The 16,215-nt window shown below is 37.5% G+C and overlaps 2 protein-coding genes across 19 annotated transcripts; one reads left to right on the top strand and one right to left on the bottom strand.

The window, feature by feature from the left end:
* The first annotated feature begins 3,246 nt into the window (after positions 1-3,246).
* On the top strand, positions 3,247-9,658 carry LOC141610988 (putative disease resistance protein RGA4). Of its 6 annotated transcripts, none has more exons than XM_074429343.1 (5): positions 3,255-3,445; positions 4,632-4,827; positions 7,617-7,705; positions 7,827-7,995; positions 9,584-9,658. In XM_074429343.1, the coding sequence occupies exons 1-4, from the start codon at positions 3,324-3,326 to the stop codon at positions 7,984-7,986; spliced, it is 567 nt and encodes a 188-aa protein (XP_074285444.1). In that variant the 5' UTR covers positions 3,255-3,323; the 3' UTR covers positions 7,987-7,995; positions 9,584-9,658. The 6 variants fall into 6 exon arrangements, 5 of the variants coding, with proteins under 5 accessions (XP_074285440.1, XP_074285443.1, XP_074285444.1 ...); XR_012528471.1 differs by having other exon boundaries at positions 3,261-3,445; positions 7,627-7,705; XM_074429339.1 differs by lacking the exons at positions 7,617-7,705; positions 7,827-7,995; positions 9,584-9,658 and having other exon boundaries at positions 3,247-3,445; positions 4,632-7,609.
* LOC141610991 (histone H3.3-like) lies at positions 9,576-14,521 on the bottom strand. Of its 13 annotated transcripts, none has more exons than XM_074429345.1 (10): positions 14,154-14,521; positions 13,906-14,047; positions 13,584-13,703; positions 13,321-13,419; positions 13,106-13,193; positions 12,696-12,854; positions 11,289-11,520; positions 11,007-11,142; positions 10,802-10,895; positions 9,576-10,692 (listed from the first exon to the last, which is right to left on the bottom strand). In XM_074429345.1, the coding sequence occupies exon 10, from the start codon at positions 9,984-9,986 to the stop codon at positions 9,576-9,578; it is 411 nt and encodes a 136-aa protein (XP_074285446.1). In that variant the 5' UTR covers positions 9,987-10,692; positions 10,802-10,895; positions 11,007-11,142; positions 11,289-11,520; positions 12,696-12,854; positions 13,106-13,193; positions 13,321-13,419; positions 13,584-13,703; positions 13,906-14,047; positions 14,154-14,521. The 13 variants fall into 13 exon arrangements, with proteins under 13 accessions (XP_074285446.1, XP_074285452.1, XP_074285447.1 ...); XM_074429351.1 differs by having other exon boundaries at positions 11,007-11,067; XM_074429346.1 differs by having other exon boundaries at positions 11,007-11,520; positions 13,321-13,461.
* Positions 14,522-16,215: the final 1,694 nt, after the last annotated feature.

Genomic DNA, 16,215 nt, shown 5'->3' with positions numbered 1-16,215 from the left:
CTAGGGGTGTAAACGAGTCGAGCCGAGTGATAGTGGGGTGTATCGTCCTCCCCCAATCAAACAATTAACTCAACTAATGTAGTAGGGTAATCGAGGTCGAACCACAAGGAGTCGCGAATTAAGAAGTTGATTGAGTTTAAACTAGTTAACTAAACTAATAACTAAGACAACTAAAGTACGAAAGCAAGTAATAGAAATAGTAATGGTCTAAACAATAAATAAAGGCCTAGGATCCGATTTTGTCCACCGACATGCTCAATTACTATGATAATTTCCGTTAATTAGTCGTTAATGTGAAGTGTAAGAAGGAAAACGCCTCTAATTCGCCTACTAACTCCCTTCCGGGATCATGATAGGACACTAGTATCCCCAACTCACCTCCCTCCCGGGTTCGTGACTCGGACTCCCTAATTCAATACCCAAATACCTGAGTATTTGTCAAGGTTATTAAACCCACGTTGGTTTCCAAGTTATCTCACTTCATCTCTCGAGAGTCGATTTCAAACTCAAGATTGAAGACAGCCTCCCTGGGTTCTCCCTCTCGGGTTCAACCTAGGTCGACAACTAGTCCAAATGAGGTGGTCTCACTCCCAACCTAATTGGTTCTCATCAATAGCCCACTTTTTTTTATTTTATGTCGAATTTTCTCGGGTTGATATAATAACCTCGATACGAAATGCTGACATGAATAGAAAAGGAACAGTTCGAATAGCATCGACTAACATCACCGAAAACATTGTTAAAATACTTTTACGAGAAGGCTTTAGATCGGATGCAAGCAGGAGAGGTGCTCACTTGCTGCGACAAGCTGTTCTCCGGCTGTTGGTACCACTGTGCTTGCTTGGGGAACCAAACCGGCTGTACCTGTGATGGTATGAGGAAAAAGGCTGAGTCACAGCTGGTTGAGCATAGGTTGCTTGGTAAATTTTTAGTAGCCCCTTCTGGCCGCGAGGCGCTCTCGTGGTTCGCGCTGGCAGGCCAGCCGGGCCGTGAGTGCGGTGGGAACGCCCTCTCACATTCTAACGAGTTCTTTCAGATCCTCTCCAATTAAAAAAAGAACCGCTTCTCAAAAATCCTCCTTTCATGCCTCACCTCAAAGACATCCAAAGCTTTGTTAGGGGATTTAGTCTCTGCTTATCACCAACCAGATCAAGGGAGAGTACGAAGTAAGGGAACCCTCTATGGCCACTAGAGCAATTCAAGAAGAGGTTGGCTGGGCTGAGATCGTACGAGATAACGCAGATTTTCCGATCACAAAACAACAGAGCGGGCGCGCTATCCAAACTCGCCAGCTCCAGCGAGCGAGAGGGAACAATTAATTGGGGAGGACGCTTAGATCGATCATGTTGTTACGAATGCCCCGGGTTGGCCGAATGCCCTGGGTTGGTTACTGACTTGGCTTCTTTGTTCGAAGGAGCGAGTGGAATCTATGAAACGAGTTTGTTGGCTAGTAAAACGCCTTTCAAATTATAATTAGAGGATAGCGCTTTAGATTAGAAGGCAATTCGAGAAGTAAAGGGTCAAAAGTCAATCACCAACAACAAATAAGATTATAACAAGTCAAATCCTTCAATCATCCCTAACCAACACTCCAACAACTAACTAAGAGATTTAGTACAATAACTTACGCATGTCGGGGTTAAATCGAATCCTAGTGAAAATACTACTCACTAATCATACTTAAATTAACATTAAACATACTAATTACTACCTTAATAACAATATTAATTATAGTGAAAACAATAAAGATTGAAACTTTAAAGTAAATTAAATTTAACTAAATTAACACTAAACATGACAAGAGTAATAAAGGTTAAAAATTTAAACTAATCTAACAATTAAAGTAAATGAATATAACGATGTAAATAACCTTATTTTGAGACTCCACCGAGACCGCCTCCTCCAAAGTGCAGCGAGCCTCAGGTAACTTATTCACACTTCTAAGAGCAACAACTTTACGAAAGAGGGTCTTCATGTCGAGGTAAAAATTCAGCACCATCGAACATAGAATTAACGCCCTTTCAAAAGCACGTAATTTAATAACAGAAGCGGCTTGATTTAAACACAAAGAAATAGCTAGGCTTGAAAAAGAGTCTAAATTAAGAGTGGACACATCCTTCAGAACATCACGCAAGAGGTTACAAGCTTTGTCATAGCAGACAGTGGCCTCGACAAACTGATTTTGTCTTAAAAGATCATTGCCTAAGTCTTTAAAGGCATGAATTTTAGAAAAGGGGGAAGCATCTAAATGAGAAAAAAACAAGACTCAAGCTGTCATCATCCTCCAGCCCGACACAACCATGGAAATAAACAAAGAACTCAAGAAATTCGGTCATGGATAAAAGCTGTAAAAGAGGTCAACAAAGTACAAAGGAGCTACAACAAACTAGGTAGGCGAAAAGCTAGGCAAGCAAATAGCAAAGTAACACTTCAAAAGCAAACAAGCAGGAAATTATGCTAATAAGGAAGATAATAAAGAGGGGAGAAAAAAACACATAACCCAGGCGAAGACACCCTGCGCATACGATTAAAACGGTTGAAGTTGCCCAACACAAACACGGTGCCACCACCAGAGAAAATGGTCCCGAAAACTGGTGAGGAAGACTCTCGTCGGCGACAAGGAGGATACGGTGATGGCCGCCGGCTAGAGAGGGAGATATTGATATGTGGAGGGTAGGCGGTGGGAATTAATTAGGTTTTTGTTTTGGGTTTTTTTTTTTAATTTTTTGTTACTATGGATCGAGAAATAGAATTTTGTTCGAGAAGATGAGAAACATGAGCTACCAAAAAAAGGCGCGAAAGATAAAACTCGTAATTTATAAAAGATTTTCATTTACCTCTTTGTGAGATTAATCGTTTGCAATTGAATTACTTACTATTATCGACGGTAGACACACTCGATATTAAAAAATCTCCCATTCTCATTGAAATCGGACACTTTTCATCACAAGTTGAGGACGGGCTAAATGTCGTCATTTTAACAAAATGTGACCATTTTAATGACAAATTGTTATAGATTAGAAAATCGGTTATGGTAACTTTTTATCTAAAACTGGTTACATTTTCGTCTCAAATGTCACATTTTTCCCGTCTTCAGCTTGTGACGAAATGTAACCCGTCTTTAGCAAGACTTAGGCCCTATTCTTTTGGACTTAATTTTCAACTTATTTCAGTACAATCATTTTCTTCATAAATTAACTCTTAGTTCAATGCTTTCAGAACCATTAAGTTCAATCCACTTCAACCTCATTCAATTTAGTTTAATTCAATTTAATTCAAATAATTTAGGCCCTTATTGTTAAACAATTGGGAAGTGAATATGAATGACAAGGAGGAAGCATATCGTACCGAAGGAATGGAGCTGGAAATTTACTGCAACTAAAAACAAATTGACAACGACGAAGTCAATCCAAATTCAGATCAAATCAAGATTTAAATTACTGAGGTAATTCTTTTACCTGTCTTTAATTTTATTGTTTCGCACTTCTCCGTACACATATCACTCGTTATAGTAACCTTTTGACTATTTTACCCAACTCGTCTCGTTTTACAGTTTTAGCTCATTTCTGTGATAAATTTAGGGGAAAACATTGATTGGAAAATTGATCAATCTAAGAAACAATTCACTATCCCTAATTTGATCGACAAATTTGAAATTGATTGAAAAATTGATCGACAATATCTAATTGCAAGTCAAGTTTACTCATTGTCGTTGGAATTTGTCGGATACATGCTTGATTTTGTTCTGTTCATTGGAAAATAATAAGAGTATTGATTTCCGTAATATGTACTCTCCCGTCTCAGTCATTTGTTTGTCTTTTAGTGTATATTCTTCGTGAGAAGTATTTTAATCAAATGTAAATAAATGATTGAGACGGACGGAGTATAACATTGAAGAACAACGATGATCCGTAAATCTTAATGAATAAAGATGATACTGTAGAATTTACTGTGAAGTATGAACTCAAATAATTGGAGTCAGAAACTCCTTTATTTGAGAATGTACTGTATTTGAAACTCTTCATGTCTCGGGTTGTACTTTCTTAGAAATTATTCATTACTCATTAGTTTTAAATAGCAGCTAGTCTTGCTATAGACGGGTATGTCAGCAATAGACGGGTCAAATACAATGAGAGTGGTGACATTTTTTGCCCCCTACCACAGTACCACCCCACTTGTTGTTTGTTCTATTAGGAAAGTGGTATTGTATTTGGCCCGCCTGAATTTGTGTTAAAATAGTCGTCATAAATCTTAAAAAGATTTGCAATTCCGAAGAATCGGAGGGAAATCAAAGGAGGAATTTTCTACACCATCATTCAATGTATGTACAAGTTGTAGGTGGATGGAAATTTCGTACCTCGCTTTCGTTCTGGTACCTTTGGTCGGTAAATGTGTTGTAAATAGTAAAATGTGTGTCAGTCAAATAATTGTACTCAATAACTTCTACTTATTCATCTCATATCCGTTTATACAATCTTCCATTTACAAACATCATTCAACAAAATTCAGAAAGATCATTCAATTCCCACAGTCATGGACCTGTCAACAACGTTGTCGGTAGTTCAAACTATACTTACTGCTATGCAAACTCTGGGTCTGTTGAAGTCAGTGTGCTCCATTTCTAATTGCAGATCCGAGCTTGATGACCTCCATAACACCATTGAAACTGTCAAAGCTGTTCTTATGGACGCTGATGCCAAGCAGGACTCGCTTAACTTCCAGGAGAAGAACTACATCCAAGAGCTCAAAGATGCTGTTTATGACGCTGATGATGTGTTAGATGAGTTCGTTACTCTTGCCAAACGGAAGCAACTTAGAAGCAACAAGGTTAAATCCTTTTTTTCTCGCTTTAAGCTTCTTACGCACAAAATCTCTAGTAAAGTCAAAGCGGTTAATGACAAGTTGAATAAAATTGCCACTAAAAGTGATAAGTTTAGTTTTAAGTTTGACTGTAAGCCTATGAAATTTACAAAGGAGGAGACTTCTTTTTTGTGTGATAAAATCATCGGGAGGAAGGAAGATGTGGAGAAGATTATAGGTGTGTTGTTGGGTTCTCATAATGTTGATCATCCAAATGTTTCTTTGCTTGCCATTGTGGGGATGGGAGGTTTGGGGAAAACTGCTCTTGCCCAACTTGTGTATAACGATCCTAGGATTAGTGGGGCATTTCAACTGAAGAGATGGACTTGCATTGCTGATCAGGATCAAGAACAGTTGGACTTAAAAGGACATTTAGGGAAGGTAGTAAAAGCATTATCTCTTGGTGATAAAACATCTTTAGAGGACATACATCATGAAGTAATAGAGGAACTCGGAGGGAAAAAGTATTTGCTCGTGTTAGATGATGTGTGGACCGAAAGTTATGATCAATGGCAGAAGTTCGAAGGGTTTTTGAAGGTAGGACGAAGGGGAAGTTGGATAATTGCAACTACGCGCTCTAAAACAACGGCACAAATGATTGGAGGTGATCGAGTGCATGTGTTGCAAGGTTTGTGAGAAACGGAGTCATGGAATTTGTTTGGAAGGATGGCGTTTCAAGCAGAAAAAAGAGATGATGAATTAGTTAAATTTGGGAAAGAGATTGTTAAAAAGTGCACCAATGTTCCACTTGCTATTAGAGTGGTAGGAAGTCTTTTGCGTGGTCAATCCAAGTCTAAGTGGCTATCATTTCACGACAAAGGGTTAGACTCTCTTAGTGAATGTAATGATACCATGACCCGCATTTTGAAGCTAAGTTACGATCAACTTAGCCCTTCCTTGAAGGCTTGTTTTGCGTATTGCGCTATCTTTTCCAAGGATTGGGAGATTAGTAAGCAAACGTTGCTTCAACTTTGGATGGCACAAGGCTACATTAACTCGGAGAGTTTGGGAGAGGAATACTTTCTTATATTGCTTCAAAGGTGTTTTTTTCAAGATATAATTGTGGATGATTTCGAGGGAATTGTGGCTTTTAAGATACATGATCTCTTGCATGATATTGCTGAACAAGTAGCAGGGGAAGAGGTTTGTAGGTTCAATTTTGATTTTCCTAACGTGGGTAATAGAGTTCGCCATCTCTCTTTTGTGGGTGACCTTTACGCACAACATATCTTTAATAATACTCGTATACGTACATGCCTTTTTGTTAAGGATGTTTACAAGAAGAGTAGAGTGGACAAATTAGTAGCAAGTAAATCAATACTGAAATGGGCATGCTTAAGGTCTTTAGATTTGAGTCATTCAGAGGCCAAAAATTTACCAGAATCAATAGGTCAACTATTGCATCTTAGGAGTTTAGACCTCTCATCCAGTAGCAGTCTAAAAGTTCTTCCCAAATCAATAACAAAGCTAGTTAATCTACAGACTTTACTATTACATTCTTGCACCAACTTAAAGCAATTACCAAATGGTGTAAGCAAGCTAGTTGATCTAAGCACTTTAAATGTAGCTGAGTGTGATGCGCTGAATAGTATGCCGGCAGGCATAAGTATGTTGACCTGTCTCCACACTCTATGCCAATTTGTGGTGGGTGCGCAAGCAAATTCAAGTTCAAAGCAATGTTTTAATGCGTTGAAAGACCTACAACACCTGAATAAATTAAAAGGGAGATTGAAGATTCAATTAGCAGTACTTAAAAATGCAACATTTGTGAAGGAAGAACATGGCGGGGGAGGCTATTTAAGGAGTAAGGAACACCTAGAGACTATTGTTATTAACTTTAGACGCGGGGAGGAGTATGGAAGCAAGGAGTCTGAGCAAGCACTACTGGAAGAGATGCAGCCTCATCAAGATGTCAAAGCATTGGAGTTGGAGGGGTATCATAGTGAGACATTACCGAGATGGCCAGGGAGGGGAAATAACTCTGCAGTGTTTGATCTCCCCAATCTTGTCACTTTGGAGATCCGAAATTGCAGTGAGCTGGTCTATTTGCCGTGGCAGGTTGGGAAACTGCCCCATCTTAAAACGCTAGATATTTCAGACTTACCAAATATGGAGTATGTGGCGGACTCAGAAACACATGTCTCGGGTGAAGGATCATCCTTCTTTCCAAGCCTCGATAACCTCAGTATTCATATGTTGCCTAAGTTAAAAGGGTGGTGGCCGAGATCAGAATCAGGGTCGCATGTAATCAACCCTAATGACGGTGGGAGCAGCCGAGAAGCACATGTAGAGTGGGTTTCATCTCCCTGTTTTCCTCTTCTAAAGAATCTCAGTATAAAATATTGTGAAAAGATGATGTTTGTTCCTTTATGTCCGCAACTCGAACATCTCGTAATATATGATTCCAGGAGAGATTTAAGGAGCACAACTCGCCATCAGCCGTCGTCACTGTCATATCCCAAATCTAAGAAGCTGGAAATTAACAACTTGGAGTGGCTGAAATCAATGCCAATCATATATAATAAACATTTGGTTTTTTAGTTTGAGTTCGGGTAGGATACTCAAACTATTTTACTGCAGAACAGTCATTGCCTCAAAATGTTGGATTGAAGTGTAGGATGGATGGATATTGCCGTCCTCTTTCGTCATTTTGTATATGAAGTATTTGATTTTTTCTTCTGTATGCTTGTCTGCTGCAAATTGTGAAACATATATGTGTTTGTGTTTAGAAATTTTAATCTATTTGATATTGTAAGACATGTGTAGTGTTGCGGTTATCTTGGCATGTCAACAAAATGCCCTGGTTATGCGAAGATGTCGAGGTTGAGGAAACGAGGTATGCCAGGTAAGTCTCGTGTAAGGATATACCATACTCGTTTCATAAAATTCTGAATTTTGACACATTCCTGAAATAACTGAGCTGGAGTAGACTTGTTTATGTGATGCTTCTGATTTGTGTTGTTCAGGAAACTCTCAGTTTTCGATCAAGATTTTGAAATTTCTCACAACTGCAAGAATGGAAACTTTCATCTAATGGGAGAGCTGTCTTCAATTTGGTTTTTGACGAAGATTCGGGAATTTCTCAGAGCTGCAAGAATGGAAGCATTTATATTATGGGATACTTAGCTGCCACGGGTGAGCAATATTTGTTTCAAATATTTCATGTAGATGTAGTCCAACTGTTATGTTTTTGGTCATGCATAAGTTATTTGGCTCCCTTGACTCGGTTTCTGTCTGCTGCTATTTTCGGTGTACTCTCTTTGTGCTTTTTTTTAAAAAAAAAATTGGTATCATCTTGTTTTATGCTCTTAGTATCAACAATATATCCTTCATATCTTCGGAATCTTCAAATATAAGAAACAAATCAACACCATCAATCAAATGATATATTCATATTGTAAAATATAGGAAATATGTATATTCTAGAGGCTCCCTTTCTTCATTAACTTTATTCTCTTCTATCCTATAAAGACTTGTACACCTTAGTCAGTTGTATTCATTCATTCATTATCAATACAATAACTTCTTACATAGTATCAAGGAGTCACAAAAGATCCTCGAAAAACCCTCTCTCGCCCCGTCCCATCACCTTCAAACGAGTCTGCCTAGCCCTCCCAACCGTCACCACTCACGACACCACCATGACAAACCAAGACACCGTTGTCCGAACCCCCACGAAACCACTGCTCCGCAAACCTCACTCAACCTAAGCCATTGTGTCAAACTCACCCCGCTTAACTATACCTCGTGGCACTTTTAACTCACCCATATCCTTTTTGGATACAGCTTGCTCGGTTTTCTCGACGGCTCACACCCATCACCATCAGTCCATCACCCACCATCACCGGTGATGACAAAACCGACAAGCCAAACCCTGCCTATTTCACATGGCTAAAACAGGACGGTCTGATTCTTGGTGCCCTTAAGATATCTTCGTATCATAGAAAAATATATTAATGATAAATTTATGAGTTATGGAACTTTAAAGTAGTTTTAGTTAATTGAAAATATATTTTAATGTTAAATAGAGGTAGCCCGGGCGAAGCCGGGAACCCATACTAGTATTATATATTAAATCCAGAAAATAAGAGACTTCAATGTAATTAAAGAAAGTTATTCAAATTAATAGAGATGTTAATTATTTAACATACAAATTAAAAATATAATAAGTAGGTTATAAATAATTCAAGTTAGATTCCATAATATATAATATTGCATAATTCTTTCGATTTGATTTAATGCATATATGTAATATATTTATATAAATATATAATCCTCTTAAAATTGCATGTCTCAGTAGTAAAAGTAATTTCGTCAGTAAAGAAAAGACATGTACTAACATTGGATATTGTTATATGATAGTAATCACGCACTCATTTGAATAGTAAAAGTAACAATATTATCCGCGAGATTAGTGAAAGTGGTAGAAACAACAACCGTAGTAAAATAATCAATAAATGCGGCAATAGTGAAAGTAACAATAATTACGGCGGGAGTAGTGAAATTATCAATATTAATGCGACAGTAGTGACAGTAACAATAATTACGGCGGGACTAGTGAATGTAACAATGATTAAGGTGAAGTAGTGAAATATTATTACTGTTGTTTCATTAATAAGAGTAAAATATTAATAGCGGAAGTAGTGAATTTGTCTCAAAATTTATTTCATCGTAGCTCGTTCATATATCAGAGCAGACATAACATGATTAATGGGTTAAGCAGGTTCACCCCTGATCCTCCTACCAAGCTGAATATCCTTGGGCATGATAGTGACACGCTTAGCGTGGATGGCACAAAGGTTAGTATCTTCGAACAATCCAACAAGGTAAGCTTCAGCAGCCTCTTGAAGAGCCAACACAGCATGACTCTGGAATCGCAAATCGGTCTTAAAATCCTGGGCAATCTCACGAACTAGCCTCTGGAATGGCAGCTTCCTTATCAACAGCTCAGTGCTTTTCTGGTACTTCCTAATTTCACGAAGTGCCACAGTTCCTGCTCTGTATCTGTGTGGCTTCTTCACTCCACCCGTAGTCGGTGCCGACTTACGTGCAGCCTTGGTCGCCAATTGCTTCCTGAGGACTTTCCCTCCTGTACTCTTACGGGCTGTTTGCTTTGTACGTGCCATCTAATCTTATTTAAAACGTCTACTCCGTATTGGAAATCAATGATAGATTGTGTGTATTTATATTTACTAGTTGTTTCTCCGCGCGCGTTGCGCGCGGAGACCCAATGACTGTCTGCGTTGTCATTGAAGATATTAGGATTGCCTATAACGGATTATTGTGTTTTTCTATTGACTTAATTACTGTGAACAATTTTCTTGGTTAATAAATCAATCTTAGGAAACTGAAGAGAACCCTCTTCACTCCTCTTACAAAGAATCATAATGACGAATCAGTCTCAAGGTGTGAACTACATCCAGCAATTATCATAACCACAAAACAATTAAGTTTTTTTTTTACACCAATTCTTATCCCCAGTCATGTTTTACTTGTTAATATTGCTAAAACCTTGAAACAAAAATGTCACTAACTTCTCCATCCCAAAATTGTCCCAAGTCATTAGGTGATTTTATCTCTGGCAGGGCAAGCTTGGCATTGTCCTTCAGTGGGGTGATTTTGCATCCGAAAGGGTGAGGTTTTGTTTGCGTCCAACCCCATACACTTTACGATCATTTTGTAGTCATCTGAGGAATCCTTCAGTGGGGTGATTTTGCATCCGAGCTTGTTATATCAGTCTGATAACGAATCCTCCTGGGTTGCGCCACTTATAGCGCGTATTAGTTGTGAAGCCACGGTTATATCCCTAACTGTCTCAAGGGGCGTATCAGCCTACATCACAATGTTACAAAGTTAAATACATAAGCACAAAAGCCAAATGAAACCATGAAATTTAGACGGTTTGATAATGAAAGGCCGGGTTGAGTGCATTAGAGTAAACCATTTGGAGCTGAAATCAGACCACAAATTCTCTGCCTTTGGTCCCCCTATTTCTGCGACTTCAGAGTCTCTTTACTGTAGCAGAACTTCCTCACCTGTTGGAGTTTTGAATCACAGTAAGCGGAATCAAATAAGAGTGTGTTCAATTAATATTAGGACAGTCCTAAACAAATAGCTTGAAACGAGGACTAAGAAATTATTCTTACATCTCTTTATACGTAGATCAGTAACCATTCCCACGGGTAAGTCATTTCCATCAGAGCATATCTAAATTAAAATTTTGACATTAGCAGACGAGGAAATGTTATTATGTTGAATGTTTCGAGCTGAGTTGTTCTTGATCTGTAAAAAAAAAGCATGGATAACTAAAATGGTGTTCTCAACGGCACGTCTCCAGCCATGCATGTTTTTTGATACACAGATTTAAACAAATAATGTACATTTGGTAGCGATAAGCAAGCACCAGCGGATGTATTTTCCAAGAATACCTTTCATTTTGGGAAACTGTCAAACTGGATATCGACACCTTCGCTTACATCACCACACCTCACTCCACACACCCTAGCCCAGCCTAGCACACCAACCCCCATCCCATGGCCACTAAACCCATCACCCTGCAACAACAACTAATTGACACCTTTGTATCCAATCACAGCCCCTTAGAGAGTTAGAATCTATTATGTTATGCCACTCATGAGCGCTTTACCGACAATTCACTTCCTGAAATTATACCATATCCAGCCATTAATTAATAATTAAGGAGTAAGAGATGATATACTCTCATGATATATGGCGCTTACGAATAGAAAAACAACACATTCTGTATATAGTCAACAGTAGCAGTTCAATCAATATACTGATAAGCAAGAACAACTTAAATTCTGAACAAATTTCTGAATTTTCTACCATGAGTGACTGAAACATCATATAGCCGTGAATGTTTCATGTTTCGCATTTAAAGATTTTTAGTTAGGCAATTGACTGAGCAGATACGAAACAAGCGATATAGGACATCATTCATCATTCATCCAGATTAAGCAAATGCAAGAGTAATAACAGGCAATGTTAATGTTAATGTGATCAAGCTGACACATACCCAAGTTCCAACCCCTGTAACTCCCTAATCCGCCAAGAATCTGATGGTACTAATAGCGTCTCTTGAGCCACACTTTAATTTAATCATGGTTAAATTAGAAAGAAACTGATTTTTAAATTGGTGTCAGAATTCAAAATATTATATGGCAACCGTTTTAAGTAATTGTAGCAGCTCTAATCCTTAACCTTGTTCTTAGTGGGTTTGCTAGTAGTCTATCTTCAATTCTTTATCCCTTTTTAATTACCTTAAAACTAAAAAAAGTGAATTCTATTTAATTCACTAATTCCTGGTAATATGGTTTTTGGTCCATAAACAAGGAATTTTGGCCCATATCACTATATCAGTACCATTCTGAAAACTGGTGAAGTTAAGTTCTAATAATAGAGAGTATAATTGACAGTAGATACACCCAATAGCCACAGAGGTAGCACTGTGATATTATCGGCTTTCTCAGCTTTAATGCAACCACTTTTCTCGAAAAAATTGTGGAGTTAGTTTCGTCTTGGGTTTTCTATACCATAAGATATAAACCCATGTTACTCATATTCAGTTACAACTTCCAAGTGTCAGATACAACATGGTGTCACAGTGTCAACATAACTATTTTGTGAAAACGTTTCATGTTATGGCCCATAATGAGCGTAACTAAGAACTTACTCCTTAAAAGAGAACACTCTAGCCCGATACACAAAAACACATCCGCAGAGAGATAATACACAAAGTAAGCCACTAAATACAGTCTGATCACCAACGAATCCTTAAAACAAGTTAAAAGCTCAAGAAAATCATGTATATTTACCTTCTTCATAATGTCAAGCACTTCGAAACCATGGATCACCTTCCCAAAGACAGTGTACAATCCATTAAGATGGGGCTGTTTAGCATATGTTCTGAAGAATTAGCTCCCATTGGTATTTGCACCACTATTTGGCATCGCTAAGATCCCCCTAGCATTGTGCTGCGAGAACAGAAGGAGAAAATGCAAGCTATCATAATAGTATACAGCCAAGGGTATTAAAGCACAAAAAGAAAGCAAGACGTTAATGGAAACTGACAAACCCATTCAAAACTCGCCAATGAAATCAGTAGTAAAAGCACAATAGTGATAATCAAGGTAAAGCAAAACGAAATAATACACTTTGATGAATATTTCGATTACAAATATAGAATCAACAATGGCCCATTTCCCCCTCGTCAAAGATAACTGACCTTTATGCTATCACTCAGCAACACAAACTCCATCACAAATTGAAATAACGATCAAAGACAACATCAAAATTGATCAAACTGGATGAACCTGATCAGTTTGCAGGGAATAATTCAATCAATAAGCAATGGTATACTTCTGAAGTGGAATAATTCAATCAATAAGCAATGTCAAACCTCATACTGAAGTGGTAATGTTCCGAAGATAGACATCATACCTGGATAGAAGCATAGGCAATCTGGCAAACTTTAGGAGACGAGCAATGCGCCCAGCCACGACCAGTACAACCAAGGTGAAGCTTCCACACCGCAGTTACCTTAACGAATGAAGATATAGAACTCACATCCTTAAGTAATATCTACCTCATGACAAAATAAGCATGAGTATTAAGTATCCAATTTAATTTATGTGTGATGAAACATAAATTTAGTCAACAAAGAGTATCTACGTGTAACATTAAATACTAATTTGTCAACTTACAAGGATAAATGGATAGCTTGCTCCGTAAGCATTTTTGTAGCTTGCACAAACGAAAACAGTTGTAAAATCTCCGATTAATGAGTAAGGTGTGATTGGGGGGAACTTATCAAATACCAATAACTGTAAGAAGAAAGAGGACAAGACTGAATAAAAGCAATCAAATCCATTACAACTAAGATCAATACTATGAATACAGTAAAGCATATGATTTCATAAGCAAGTTTTTTAAAAGGTTCTGTTAATGGGCAACGAAGGAAATCAAACCACAACAAATCAGTAAATTAAAAAAAAAAAAAAGGAAATCAGCAAATGAAATTAATACCCGGACTCTAGTGAGTTATAACCAGCCGCGCGAAAAAACTTCGCATCCACAGCCTCTTTTAAGTTAGTGCCCAGATTGAACGATTAATTATAGAAGCGGCTATGGGGAATCATCACTAATTGTAGCCTTAAACTGAGCAAAACTGCAGAAATAACGGGAATCAAATTGGAAATGGAGCTGAAATCGAAACCCTATTTTTAACCCAACAATATGACCATCAATTCAGACTGAATAACTTATTAACTTACCGATATCGAGCAATTTAGATAATGAGGATCAGATTAGATTATGACCATCTTCATCACCAACAATATTACCATCTCCCGATTGTGCTGGCTGAAGGATACGGTCAATTTCAAATGAGTTTTTTTGGTTGATGTGGGATGTGGAAATTAGGGAAAATGCAATAATTGATGATTCAGATTTAATAGTAAGTAATCGATATTTTAGAGAATGAGGATGAAAGAGGGAAGATGACGATGAAGGAACGATGAAGAAATTAAGAGAGAAGGAGGAGGAGAAGAAGAAGTAGCAGTAGAAGAATAAAGCAAAGGATACTGTGCATCACATGAGAAGCACGCAAGTTACTGCTCCACTGTTCATTGTAGTGTGATTTTCCAAAGTTTGGACATTTAGAAGGGTCTTAGATATTTATAATAACTAATACAAGTGTCTCTTCTTTCCTAAACTAGTTTAAGGAAATACAATTGTTTTCCTAATCACAATTATGAAAACTAAACATTACCAAAGTAGCAAACGGAAACTCGGCTTGGTTTAGGAATTATTTCTAATACTGCATTTCGGTAAGTTGTGAGTAAAATCAAATACATTCATAGTGTGTTTGAGAGCCTAGAATTGGATTTGAATTTCGGAATTGAGAGAATTCAAGCGTTTGGGAGCTCCTAAAATTTGGAATTGGCTCAATTCCCTATCAATTCCATCTTAGTTAAAATTTGGCACTCTCAAATTCCCATCACTACTTGATTACGGTTTTTGTGATGAAAGTTTCTTCGCAATTTTTTTTATTTATAATTTTTTTTAATCGCAAATATTTTCCGTCACAAGATTTATTTTTTCCTAATAAAAAACTCAAAAAAAAAAAAAAAAAAATTGGTGACTTCAACCCGTACGTGACCCGCCCAATTCCAATTCCATGAGTTCCCAAACGCCAATGAGAAATTGAAATTCGGAATCGGATTCCATGTGATCTCCAAACGAATTTTTGGAATTGGATTTGAAATTGAATTCAAACATTTTGATTTCTACAATTGAAATCATGAAAATGAAATCAATTCCGGGTATTCAAACACTACCTCACGGGTAGCAAGAACCCTAAAAAACAGGTGTCATTACTGTTCTATGTCCCTAACTCCCTAAGCTCTTTTTGTTTTACATTTCAGCGATTGGTGGCTGCTAAACTGTGGTCGTACCAATTTTATGTTACTATAACTCGGTTGCAGGTAGCTCTTGAGAAAATCATTCATGGATTTGATGGTAATAGGGCGCCATTGGGTAACGCCCAAATTGGGTGTCACCCTCTAAGAATCATTTTTAATTGAATGGGTCCTTATTTACCCCATGTGAAAAGGTGGCGTTCAAATTGTGTGTCACCGATAATGCCCTTTCATTTTCCTTTGCGAAAAACATCATTCATGGTTTTCACCTAACATGGAATGCCAAGGTGTCAATGTGTCATTTTGGTTACGGCGAATGACTTGCTTGGGTCTATCTATGTTTCATCGCTACTTCCTAGTCACTAGGGTCTGACTAAAAACAGATACTTATTTAAGACGACACTAAATATCATACCATTTGTCCATTTGTGTATATAACACAAGTTATTTTGCTTTATTGTAGAGTGTAGACTGTAGACCACTTGCCTGAGGTCTCTATTATCCTTGCTTTATATTGCTACTTCACAGCTTATTCATTTCGCATAGTTCTTGGTTAAGACCGTCTTGTATTGTAAGACGATCTTTTTTCTATAAAAATCAATTCAGTTATTGATAGTAACAAATAAGTGCTTTTTAGAAGTAATTTTTATACTCAAGGACCATCTTACCGTGTGAAATCATTATCATTATATAATTTAATCACATTTTATAATTATTAGATTTAAATAAGTTAGTAGGAGGACCTTTTTACTCTTTTATGTCTTAGAATCCGAATTCAACTGATAAATTAGTCAAAAGTAGTAACACCGAAAGTTAGTGCACCTTTTATTCTTGTAAATTACGTTGTGGGTTGATGGAAATTTCGTAGCTCTTTTTAGTTACTACACTTTTTGATAATTTCACTACTTAATTCATC

This window comes from Silene latifolia, chromosome 11 (assembly GCF_048544455.1).
Source record: "Silene latifolia isolate original U9 population chromosome 11, ASM4854445v1, whole genome shotgun sequence".
NCBI lineage: Eukaryota > Viridiplantae > Streptophyta > Magnoliopsida > Caryophyllales > Caryophyllaceae > Silene > Silene latifolia.
This window is presented reverse-complemented; position numbering and strand designations above follow the sequence as displayed.